General features: G+C 48.1%; 1 protein-coding gene across 1 annotated transcript in view; it reads right to left on the bottom strand.

Moving 5' to 3' along the window:
- Positions 1-12,930, bottom strand: part of LOC104509112 (discoidin domain-containing receptor 2-like) — a 31,789-nt gene that overhangs the window by 6,032 nt on the left and 12,827 nt on the right. The window contains exons 6-13 of the mRNA XM_010150946.1: positions 11,321-11,507; positions 7,033-7,279; positions 5,934-6,026; positions 5,364-5,521; positions 4,940-5,135; positions 3,490-3,734; positions 841-962; positions 284-481 (exon numbers count right to left, since the gene is read on the bottom strand). Of these exons, the coding sequence (XP_010149248.1) occupies positions 284-481; positions 841-962; positions 3,490-3,734; positions 4,940-5,135; positions 5,364-5,521; positions 5,934-6,026; positions 7,033-7,279; positions 11,321-11,507 (1,446 nt within the window). The remainder of the gene's footprint in view (positions 1-283; positions 482-840; positions 963-3,489; positions 3,735-4,939; positions 5,136-5,363; positions 5,522-5,933; positions 6,027-7,032; positions 7,280-11,320; positions 11,508-12,930) is intronic.

Below are 12,930 nucleotides of genomic sequence, written 5' to 3'. Positions count from 1 at the left end.
AACTGGCTTCCCATATTAATATTTGATGCAAGCCCACTAACATAAACAGATGGTCGCATCAGTACATCCAAGATGGTCACTGTGACCAGAACAGCCCAGTGTCAGGGACACTTCACAGGAACATCGACCTCCAGAGTCCACAAGAACCACCTCCGCCGCAAAGCGGGACTAGTGTCAGCGTGTGCCGTGGCAATGGCCGGGCTGGAGGAAGGTCACTGCCTGGACAGTGCAGCAGAAGAATCCCTATCATTGATTCCTCGCAGAGATTGGCAGCTCTTCTTACCTGACACAGGGAATATTGTTTGAAATGGCAAATTTGCTGTAGATCTCCCTCTGCGACAGGAACTGATTGAGGTCTCCATTTTCCATGTACTCCGTTATCATACACAGTGGGTCATCGCGCACGCACACCCCCAGAAGCCGGATGATATTCGGGTTCTTCAGCCGTGACATGATCTTGATCTCCTTCAGGAAGTCATTTCTTGGAAAGCAGAAAACACAGATTTGAATCCTAAGCTATCCCTTTGTCTGAGGAAAGCAGGAGTGGTAGGTAAGGAAATCTCAGTTCAGACACATTTACGCTTCTGCACACAGTAGGTTTGAAAGCTGGTTCTGTGGTTGTGTCCGGCACTGACCCCTTCCCCAGCCACAGGATTGACACAGCATTTCAGCTTGACACGTCTACTCTGACCCCCCACTCCCTGCATGTCCTGATCCTTAGGAGAACACACAGCAGACACGTGACACCTACGGGAGTCACCAGGGTTAACCTACATGAAACGGTTGCTTGGAGGGCATTTGCTTTCCTTCCCAGATGGTTGGCACCGTGGATGCGCTCACCTGGCTGTTTTGTTGACATCTGATCTCAGCATTTTCACTGCTACAAGAACCGGCTGGTGAGTGAATTCTGTGGCTGAGACTCCCAGGAATTCCAGCAGGCCATCGGCTTCACAAAGGTGCACCTGCGGGGCAGAAGACAGAGGCAACTATGAGAGCACACAAAGGCAGAACAGCAGAAGAAAATAACATCACACTGAGGTCACCAGGCTGGTCACTGCTGGCAAAATGAGCATGTGAATGATCTAATGAAGGCAGCACTGTTCTGATCAGAAGGAGCCTGCAGGTTGGCCCTAGATCCTGGATAAAATGTGCACACACACTGTATAGCCCATGATGTAGGAACACACATGGACTGCAGGCTGATGTCTCCCCAGCCCACTGACCTCACTGCAGCGTGCAGACTGGTGCAGCACAGTACTGCAGCAGTGCAACTCATCCAGCAAGTACTGGAGATGTTCAGGAAGGCCACTGTGCCTGGAGCTGTCTGCTCTGCTGTGCACGTGTGTGCAAGCTGCATGGCTGCAGCAGGTTTGGCATGTACAGCACACCACACAGCCATGCAAGAGCTGTGCAGCAGCCTGGCTCGAGTCACCAGTCAAACCTAACTGAGGAACATCCAGGAATTACAGAGAACTATCCAAATCCTCTAATTCCAGAGGGGGGGGAAAAAAAAAAATGAGGAGTGTGTGCATGATGTCAAGTCCTCACCTATGAATTCACCCAGAGATGAACACTCTGACAAGTACACAAAATTCCAAGTTTCTTCAGATAAATGAAGAATGACATAAAATTGCTGCCAGAGTTGTATCAGGGGTGACAAGACACCCTAAGTTATCTGAATGCATACTGAAATGGAGAACTGGGCAAGAGATGCTGGGGTGAGGAAAGCAGAGAGACCTCTGTGTGTGGGACAGGAAAAAGGACTGGAGGAGGGGAGTGGACTGGATGTGTCAAAGGCTTGCAGCAGTGAGGGGAATGTAATAGGAGCCTAGTTTTATATGAAGAAAGCACCAAGAACTCATGTGACAATCATGCTGAGGAGAAAAAGGAGACAGCACAGAAAATGGGACAAGCCCACAGAACAGAAACCAGAGCACAAAGATGCTGCAGCAGTTACAGGGAGAATGAAATCTGGTGAAAGTACAGCCACGAGACTAGGAACAGCAAAGAGCCACAGTCCTAAGCACAAGTATCACAAGAGCGAATAATGTGTCACTGAGTCCAGGGAGTGGATGGTTAGGAGCAAGGAATAAAAAAGATGGAAAGGGAAGGAAGCCCCAAGTGGAATGGTGGAAAAAGCAGCAAGTCATGTTGCTAGATACAATACGGCACATTAAGCCAGAGCAGTGGAGCAGAGTATATGATGATGACCAGAATGGTAGAAACTAAGGAGGTGAGAAGGAGAGACAGGAGAACACAATGTGACACATTTTTTTTAAGAGCCTGTGACGTGAGGAAAAGAACAGGCCCTAAATCAGTCTCCAAGGATAATGAGTATGGGAGAACCTGGCTGCTGCTGCTGTCTGACAACACAAAGGAGGAAGAGGAGAAATCTTTGACAGTTATTAGAAGGAAGCAGATACTAGAAACAATAAGGGAAAAATGCCTGTATCACTTTTGGAGAACAGCCCAAGACAGGGCAGGATCCAGGCAACAGCAGAAGGGGCTACACTGACGGCCAGGTGGAGGTTGAGGATGTCAGCACCTTCCCAATGCACAGAGCAACCCAGAATGAAGAGAAAGAAGGGGCTGGGGTAGGGGGGGGTGTGCTGTCAGAAGGGAGGAACCATTAAGATGGGCACATCACAGGAGGAAGCAGTCAGTAAGGGCTGTGCTTTGCCAAGATGTAGCAGACAGGTAGAATTTAAGGCTAAGAATTTAACAAAAGATGGGAAGAAAGAGAGACAACGGAAGAGTGGGAGCAGGAGAGGGGAAGACCTGCTCAGTATGGACCTAGGGATAGTGTGGAAACGAAGCAGGGAGAGAAGAAAAGGTGAGGTGAAACCATTCACAGCTTGGAAGGAGCTCAAGGAGTCAAGAGAAAGCTTAGCAGGTGACAGATGCATGTATCATGCTGCCTGAGGCTTCTGACACAAACTGGGGATTGAGCAAGCAGCAATGCTAGAGAAGGCAAGGGCACCGCAGCGCCTGGGAAATGCCTGCCTTGGCCTGGGTCAGCGTGCAGAGCTCCACCAGAACCTCCGCTGTCAGTGGGAGAGCTGTTCTTACAGCTAGGATCAACCTGCCTTGGCTGGAGTCACTGCCAGTTTTCACACTCGCATGCCCGAAGGGCGGTGACAGCCATCACGTTTGAGATGTCCATGGGAGACAACCAGTGTGAACTCACGTCCCCAGGCCTTTTGTATAGGGTCATACATGGGGATACAGACGGCAAACCAAAACGGTTCACAAAGCTCATCTGTTGAGAAAAGACTTATGTGGTAGGAAGCAGCAGCCTCAGAGGTGCAGAACGGGGCTCTCTGAAGCCCATCATCAGCTTTCCCCAACAAAGACACGTATTAAATAAACTATGGGTATCCAGGTCCCTCAGCCCCCAAATATGAAGCAGTGCCAGAGAGGCGCCTAGAAGTTTCATTCTGCCAGGCTTCTCCTTTCTGCTGGAGGAAGAGTGGAAGAGAACGGCTTTACCTCTCCAAACTGTCCTTCTCCCAGCTTCTCCTTGAGTCGTAGCTGCTGCCGTGGGAATTCACCCACCGAGATGTCCTTCTTGGTAAGCGAATCGACAGTGAGGGCGGGGACTGCGTACATGTTGTTGCCGGTCACACCTTGCAGGTGGACGATATCGGTCTCGGCATAGTGGGGAACGTTGTTCTGAAAGCCTTGGTGAGGAGTGGACTTGGTGAGGTCGGGCTCGGCGTAGTCCCCACTGCACACTAAGGGGAAACCACAGACAGGTGGGGTCAGACAGGCTCACTCCCTTAAAACCAGCACGGCCTGGCTCCCACTTCTCAGTCCTGCAGACCGCTGGGAATTCAGCCGAGCTGCACGCCTACCGCCTCGTTCCAAGGTACGCCCAGATGGAAGACTCTCCTTTGGTTTAACTAGGGCTTCAACCTGAACAAGTCACGCTTCCGCAGACACCACAACACCTGAGGTGCCAGTGAATTCATGTTCAGTAGCTGCCTGTCTATCCAGTTATGAGTTCTTGCCCAGACAGGGAGATGTGAGTCTACAGCGATTTCCTGTTTCTGATTCATTCTAAATATGTTCTGTTCCCCTTACCTGATGCAGGGATGATGTTTGCAATAATGTCAAACTCGTTGCAGAAGCAAATCCAGAGCAAGAACTGACCAGGGTCTCTGTTTTCCATCTACTGTTAGCATGCTATGCCACCTCCTACAGCTTAGTCACATAAGTATCATGGCATAACTCTTCATAATGAACCCCCTGCACAGCCAGTATTACACAGAATTTTTGTTCTGCTTCAAATTCACATCCTGACTCAATCCAATCCAGTCTCCCTGCGCAGTACGGGGCTGGATCTTAGCAACTTGTCAGTGCTTGAGGAATGCAGCACTGCCCTTCCATCCACTAATCGGCACCGCCATCACCAAGTACAAAACGCCGTTGGAAATGTTCCCTTCTGTGTTCATCCAAAAGCCCCCCAGGGGCTGGAAGCCAGGGAACCACTGACAACTCTGCTACATTTCCCTCTGCTTTCTCTGTGGGAATTTCAAAAGAGCCCTTGCTGCAGGAAAAAGTGCTCCAAGTCTTTACCAGCCGGTCTGGACAGCCCCGGAGGGCTGCAGGTAGTGACTGCACTGCCAAGGGGCTGATGAGGCTAATGACATGTGATGGCTGTGAGTGCCAAAACCAGCTCCTGAAAGATGACCTGGCTAACGTATAAACACCATCTTCGAAGAGAAGAATAAAAGGCCACCAATCTCTAGTGGGGCTGGTGCTCCATCTGTCAAAGCTACATGCTAAAAAGCTTCAGAATGTTGTCTTAGGTCCCTGAGTTTGTATTGTATTGCAAGGAGTCAGAGAAGATTAGACACTCAGAAGTGTCGCATTTTAAAATTTGCAAGAAATAGTAAAAGAATGAATGGGTAACTTTGGAGACTGACGATTATACTACCTGAATCCTCTGCACTTTGGGAGAGCTCTGGAAGCTTTTGGAGCAGTGTAGCTGGCTGGTGATATTCCAAATCCAGTGGGAAAGCACGCTCATAGGTGGGATTGGACTGGTGGATCTGGGTCTGGTTGTTGGCAATGGTATAGCTGTAGAAGGAGAGGCGAACTGTGGCATCCTCCTCCAGAATCCGACGTGGGGCCTGCAAAAGAAAAGACTGCTGAGGCGATGCTCCATTAAGTAATGTATTGGCTGCAAGCACAACAATTTCCAGTAACATCTTGGATAGGCATCCTCCCCTGCTGTGAGAACACAGCTTTAGCTACTCGATGGAGCTGGGGAAACCTTGTGCTTTCCACATAATTCTGAGTTCATTAGGGTTAATGTTTAGTATTGAACCTGTGTCTGTACAACAGCCCCACTGTATTACCTTTTCCAACCTTTTCTGAACATACTGCTTCCAAAGAATAATGATTATAATCATCAGGAGCAGAAGAATAATAGCCACAAGGCAGCCCACGAGGATGGAGGTATTGGAGTCATCTGCTTTCTCTCCTGTCCAGGTGCTGGTTACAGAAGATGTGGTTTCTGCAATAAGAGGAGTGAAGATGAATCCAGAGTTAAAGCACAGGTTCTGTGCTGGCTAACCTCCCACGTCTCTTATCTTAGGCAGCTTCCTGAGCATTAACACTGCTGTGTTGACATTTTGCTTTTATCAGAAATATAATTTTCAGGCTCACAGTTAAGAACTGCGCAGAGGAATTTTGCGAGCAAAGACTGTTCTTTGCACTGGAAGAGATTCCTGTGATGGAGCCACAGCAGAGCAGCCAGCTGGCTGGGGAAAGAAGAACTAGCTGAGGCTCAGAGGACTGTAAGATGCAGCCCCGTGCATGAGGGCAATAACCAGGCCATACCTAGATCTCCAGAAATGGAGGGAGAGACCACATTAACCAGGATGTTAGTCATGCCTTCGGCATGGTTAAGTGACACGAGTCCTTACCCCAGGTCCCCTCGGTAACATTGCACTCTGTTTCCAGGAGCTCCGTTGTGCTTGGGGCTACCGTAACAAAATTAGGATTCACGCTCTCCATGTCTGTGGAAGGGAAGGGAAGGTGTCAGTCCAGTAGCCTCCCTGCTCCTGCCAGCGGTCAGTGCAATCCCAGCCACCACTCCTGCCTTCCCAAGCAGGACTGGGCCGAGACCCACGCAGCAGGTCACAAGCAGCATGAGCAGAGATACCTGCCCACTCAGCACTTCCCAGCACACCTGCAGGAATGAGCCACTGCGCTGAGCAGCGGGTATGTCCTGGCCACAGCAAACCGCCCGTGCGTGCAGGAAGTTTCCCTGAGCTTGGCCAGACACAGCAGACTGGAGCAAAAGGTGGTTTTGGGGTTTTTTTCCATCGTAGTATGATTATAAGAATCGCCATCCCTGGCTGGACCGAGTCTGTCTAGTCCCACGTTTGACAGGGCAGCCAGGAGGGGCTATCAGCAAGATAAGCAGCAAGCTGCCATCAGAGCGCTCCTTCCCCAGGGATGACTGATCAAGGACCTTCCAAGTAGGAAGCTATAGCCAGGTCATTTCACTGTCAGAGCTGGAGGCTTTCTCCAGGACTCCTGTCCATTCCCTTCTAGAGCCTTTTAAAGCAACTCACAGCACTGACCTCTTTGTCACAGTTAAGACTTGAGGAAAAAGAAGTCAGCCTCTTATTTTTCATAATCTACTAACTTGATCACCATCTGTAGATATACTTAAATTATTCATAACAAGATACTTGGTAAGAGAAGTGAAAAACAACCCCATAAGCAACTGGCAACTGTCTCAAAAAGAAGAAACACTCTATAGTCCACTTTCTGGTTGCCCAAGTCGTGCTTTTGCACATGTGCAGCAGTATCAGCATGAACAGAATCCACTGTAGACTGGACCTATCTACCCTGGCATTGTCCTTCCAACACTCTCAGTGCTTCTACCACCTCCTCCTTCCTATCACGCTGCCCCACAGTGCCCTACACTCGCGTTCACCCCACATGTCCCGCACCTCCACACCATCTCTTTTACCCTGTTCTCTGCCAGATCTGCTTGACTAGAGGAAGACTCACCTGACTGGAAGGAAATCTCACTCATCATCATCCAGGTGTCAGCAAAGTAGAAGCGGCAAAGTATGGCTTTACCTACGCGCTGATTGAGGGGGACAGTCACAAACCTAGCACTGGGGTTTTTGTCATCTAAAACAGTTGCCACCCCAACAGGTTCAGACTCCCAGTCTGCAATCAGGCGTGGTTTGAACAGACACTCCACCTTCTGGAAGATCTTCACCCCCTTGGAAAACATGTTGTTGCAATGCACCTAGGAAGAGAACAGATCAATCGGACAGGATTTACTAAAACCTAAAGCAAGCCTCAGGGATTTTCTGTTCATGAAGATTTTTCTACATACTAATACTGCTACCCCAGAATGAGCGACTTGTTCCAGCATTGCTTCATCCACTCGTGGTGGGCAATGAAAATATTTGTGCAAAAAGTGATTCTGAAATCAATTTTACATGCAAAAGCTACATTAATGGTCAACTTTTGACAGGCTCTTCAAAAGGCCCACATAGAAATAAATCAAACAAAGCCTGTACTAACCTAAAGCTTCACAGACCAATTCTCCTTAAGGAGATCCTTAAGGAATCCTGAGAGGAAAGAAAAACCCCACCGGGCTTTAGTCTCTTTTAGAAAGCCTTCAGCACCTACAGTCTAAGCTAATCTCTTCCAAAAAAACAGTACAAGCTCAAAAAGATATTACCTCAACATACAGCAGCTCTTCTGCTGCGGTTGCACCTTGAAGACAACTGAGGATCTAAGAAAACCACCATGTAAGCCTGCATCCATCGCCCTCTCCTGCTGGCTCATCATCAGGCTGTCCCTGCTGCAGTGGCACTGCTGGTTTAGCTAACGATGCTGGAATTTAACTGCCATCACTATGCTGCCAAGCTGACATCTCGCCAAAACAAAGGCGCCCTCTCTCATACCGGAGTTATGGCTCTGCACTTTCTTTCACACTAAGCGGTTCACTAGCTGCTTTCAGGCTGACTTGGCACCTCCAAATGTGGGAGGTGTGTTTTGCCCTCCCAAGAGCTGGCAGCAACTTTCTCCCTTCCTGCTTTTGGTCTGTACCCAAACCAGAAGGGTCCAGCATAAAAGTGACATCGCCATCTTCCTGGGTTGTGGCACAGCAGGCACATCAACACCAAAGACTTGGAACTCTCCCAGGCCTTCAGTACTTCCAAGGAAGCTGGCATCACAAAGGAGAACAAGGCTTGTGAGGATCCTTTATGCTGTTTCACTGTTTCTTCAATGTAAATCTCACCCTGCATCTTTTCAAGCAAAGGTGACATTAAGTTCTGCCATGTAGTCCTGAAGATCTGGACCACAGTACCCTGGTACTGTGACGAGGAACCCAAAGGAATAAAGTGACCCCTACAGCCTTTGGTATCTCTCAGTCTACTCCCCACCTGCAGTTCTGCATCCAGCTCTGGGGCCCTCAGCATCGCAAGGATATAGACTGGTTGGAGTGAGTCCAGAAGAGGCCACGGAGATGCTCCAGGGGCTGGAGCCCCTCTGCTATGGGGACAGGCTGGGAGAGTTGGGGGTGTTCAGCCTGGAGAAGAGGAGGCTCCGGGGAGACCTTATAGCACCTTCCAGTGCCTGAAGGGGCTACAAGGAAGCTGGGGGGAGGTGGGGCACCACACACACAGACAGAGGGAGCAACACTTTTTATAAAGCCTTGTAGTGACAGGACAAGGGGTAACGGTTTTAAATTGAAAGTGGGGAGATGTAGATTAGATATCAGGAAGAAGTTCTTCCCAGAGAGGTTGGGAAGGCCCTGCGACAGGTTGCCCAGAGAAGCTGTGGATGCCCCATCCCTGGAAGTGTCCAAGGCCAGGCTGGATGAGGCTTGGAGCAACCTGGTCTAGTGGAAGGTGTCCCTGCCCATGGCAGGGGTGGGACTGGGTGATATTTAAGGTCCCTTCCAACCCAAACCATTCTGTGGTTCTATGATTTCCATAGATGTGGTGGTCCGACCTTCCCTAGTGACTCTAGAAATTATTTCGTAACGACTGTGGAATATTAGCAACTGAGGCAACAACAGTTGCCAAAATAAGTGCAGCTTTGAACCCTATTAATTACTTGGCCTCTGCAAGGGTTCACAGTGAATAGCGGTGAAGCAGTAATGAGGACAGCAGGCCTGATGAGCAGTAAAAAGACAAAAGAGGGGTATTTGCATATAATTAGGAACAGATGAAGCTTAGACATTATTCAATAAGGCGATATAGCCATCCATAACAAGGCAGGAAAGCCTGACACCTCCAATATATAATTTGTGCCTTATTTTGACAGGAGTTGGACATGTTCACAACTTGGACTGGTACAGAGACCCCTTCTATTCCAAACATGACCTACTAATGTCCAATTTTATAGCAGGCAAGCCTAGGTAATCTGCAGTGCAGTTCACTATTTGCTAACACTTATTTTTAATACTTTGATACTGGGGAAGCTCAGAAAACTGGTATAAAGCTAACAGGTATGGAGATACAAAAAAGTATTTACAAATCCTGCATAAAATAAATGCAAAGCTGAAACAGGCAACATTCCATAAAGAACAAAGAATAATTTATGCTAATCAATACAGCTTTATAATGAAACACGAAGTAGCTATTTTTTGTTTGTTTGAGCAGGATAGCTTGTGTGTTTGATTACTCAGGATGACTGTGTTTACCTGACAGATTTTTTTGTAAGGCATTTGGTTTACTCATTATAACATCTGACTCCAATTAGCGTAGTATGAACTCATGAATTGTATTAATTTGATTAAAAAATTTCAAGTATAAATCTTAAATTTAAGGCGCAAATCACTCTTCCGTAGGTGTTCTTCCATTGAATGTATTCTTAGCTTAAGGTTATTTGCTACCTCTGTGATCTGAAGACGACAAAAGAATCACCAGCAATAAAATAAATTATATGGGGGTGGGGAAAAATCAACATTTCGTCAAATAGCCTGACCTGAACATGTTCTGCCAACTGACTCACTTCAGGGTAGTAAACTCCAGAACAAAATGTAAACGATGCTTTCTACACTGGATTTTCTCCTGGACACTAATAACTTTGAGCTGAATTTCAGCATGATCCCAAAGTCTTAATGAACACTGGCTCCCTATCCATTGGCTGGGAGGACTAATGTTTATGAATCTTGTGATCAAAGAATTGTCCAAAAGCAGGAAATTGGTATCATTCTTTTAGGCAGTTTGATGGAAAGCCTGCATCCAGTTCCAGTTTCTATACCTCTAAGTGCCAGTTTTTACACCTCCAAAAGAGTCCTGGATTGGAAGATAGCTACAAAACCAATCCTGGATCTCACAGGGAAGGCAGTGAGAAGTTCAGCCAACTTAGTCTACTGATTAAGAGAGTGGTTTAATCACAGTGTAGAAGCAGGAAAACTTCTGAGAAGGCAGGACTCTCACTTCTGCCAGCAAATGCAGGCTAAGAGCCAACAGTTGCAAGTTAAAAATAGACAAAATAAAACTAGGGTAAGTAACCACCAAAACAATTTACTTAAGGATGTGGTGGGTTCTCCTTCATTTGAAATCTCTACAAGAAAAGCCACCAATCCTTTTTAAAAGATTCTGCTGTTTACTACTGACTCAAAGTTCAACTCATCCTTTTCCTCTGTGTTTAAGTAATTTCCCACAGCACAAGCATAGGTTGAGGCATCCAAAGTCGTTTTTGGTCAAAATGGAAGCAAAACCACATTCCTTTACTTCAAGGGTGAGGAAGGCCCTATACAGCAAGCAGCCTACATCCTAAATCCATCCCAGTTGCCAACAAGAACTGCCTAACCACTGCTTCAGGTGTCTGCTTTTTACTTCTCTACGCCAAATACGGAAAGGAGTGTGTCTGAGCTCTGGAAAGACAAGTGTTCCCCTACTTCACCTTTCTACACTGTCAAACTTGAGAAATCAAGTAGGTTAGATATCAGGAAGAAATTCTTCCCAGAGAGGGTGGGAAGGCACTGGGACAGGTTGCCCAGAGAAGCTGTGGATGCCCCATCCCTGGGAGTGTCCAAGGCCAGGCTGGATGAGGCTTGGAGCAACCTGGTCTAGTGGAAAGTGTCCCTGCCCATGGCAGGGGGGTTGGAACTGGATGGTCTTTAAGGTCCCTTCCACCCCTAACCAGTCTGTGATTCTATGATTCTATGAAATCTCCTGCTAAAATCCTGCCTTTGGAGGGCTCTGCTGTTGGGCACGTTACATCCTCCTGGTTTGGGAAGAGGACCTATAAGGTTAACCTGGAAACACCCAGACCCAAAGTCTGTCCCAGGCTGCTGGAGAGGGACAACGCTGACTACCTTCATGGAGGTGAAGTTGCGCGGTCGGTCAAACTGGAACTCCATTTCAACAGAGCCCGTGCTGAAGCTCTCGTTCTTCCAGCCAACGTAGTCGTAGCCTGGCCACACACGGTACTGGTGGCTCTGTGTGAAGTCATCCAGCCCCAGCACACCGTCCGTCAGCTGGCCCAGACCACCGTACAAGTGCCTGGCAAGAAAGAACCAACAGGTTGGTGGAACACCAGCCAGGGGAGCTCAAGTGTGAAAGCACGTGGGTCCTTCAACGGGTACCAGGAAAACGTTATTTACTGTTAACCTGTCCTGGACAAGGACTCATTCCCTGTTCTTATGCAACATCACCTTTGTTTTGTTCAGGCTGGGCTTTAAAACCTTCCCCTGCTTGGGAAACAGCAGAAGTTTTTGCATTGGTATCAAGCACTGACAGCAAAGCCAAGCTATGAGTGGAGTCCCTTGAGAGCAAAAACTGAGATGACAGAAAATGACACAGTGTGCTCTCCAAACAGAGAGCTTTAATTGCAGCATTTCACCATGGAGCTGCATGGGAGGAACACTACTCCATCCCACCCTGGGGGAACCAGTGGGGAAAGTTTTGCAGGCAGGCACAGAAAACCAGGAAAAAGAGCAGCAAGACCACAGGCAGCTCACCCAGCCACAGCCAGTTTTAACTGGGATAATTTCTGGCATTCTCTCTCACGAAGAGGACAGCGTTATGGGCTCCATTTCAAAGGCTATTAGAGTCTTTGCCTAGGACCCCACCTTGTTCCACTTCCCTTCCAACAGTGCAGAGCCCACTATACAGTTTCCCAGAGCCCACTATACAGTTTTCCAGCACTGTCCTCGAGTAGATGATGCCAGCTGTGGTACACTCCTGACCCACCCACCATCTGGGAGCCATCCCTGGCATGTCCCTTGTCCTGCAGGAGGGAAACTGCACACAGATCAGCTGCATTAGTGCCTCAACTTGCTCCCTGGGCCAGCTCCTTTCGGCTACCTCTAGGCAGGCTGGGCTGCTGCTACACACACCGAAGATCACCAGGTCTATCCCAGGTGAGCCCTCCTGTCAGTAGGGCTGACCTCTCAGTCACAGGCACACATGCCTCCCAAACAGGATTAGCAGCTGAAGAGGCAGACTCCAGCTCCCAGGCCAGTCAGGCACATGACCTAGAGGGTAAGTAGTTGCAAAGACTCCTTGGTTTGCATGCTGGGCCTCGTGCCTGCATCTGTAGCTCTGACACTCCCCAGGAGACCCAGCTTCCTAAGCCAGTGCTGGACAGCTAAGTGTAACACCTACATCCTCCTGCACACAAACACACAAACACCCTTTTTTTTTTAATAGCCAATCCAGCTTGAAAGCATCAGATATTAACATACAAAGACAGGGCTACCCGTTATCTTGCAACATCCCACAAGCACAAAGAATGTACTTTCCACCCTGTTATTTTAACCTCCAGCATGACAAAACACAAATCAGTTTACAAAAATTACCTCTAAGCATAACAAAATTTTAGGCAACAGTAAAAGTCTTCAGGAAGTTAATGACAACTGAAACAAGACATATAATAAAAGCACTGTAAGTCAACAGGTGACAGCAGGTCACTGAAAAGCCACTG

The sequence above is a fragment of the Eurypyga helias genome, unplaced genomic scaffold, assembly GCF_000690775.1.
Source record: "Eurypyga helias isolate BGI_N326 unplaced genomic scaffold, ASM69077v1 scaffold3534, whole genome shotgun sequence".
Classification (NCBI taxonomy): domain Eukaryota; kingdom Metazoa; phylum Chordata; class Aves; order Eurypygiformes; family Eurypygidae; genus Eurypyga; species Eurypyga helias.
Note: the sequence above shows the minus strand (reverse complement) of the source record. Positions and strands in the feature narration are given on the sequence as shown.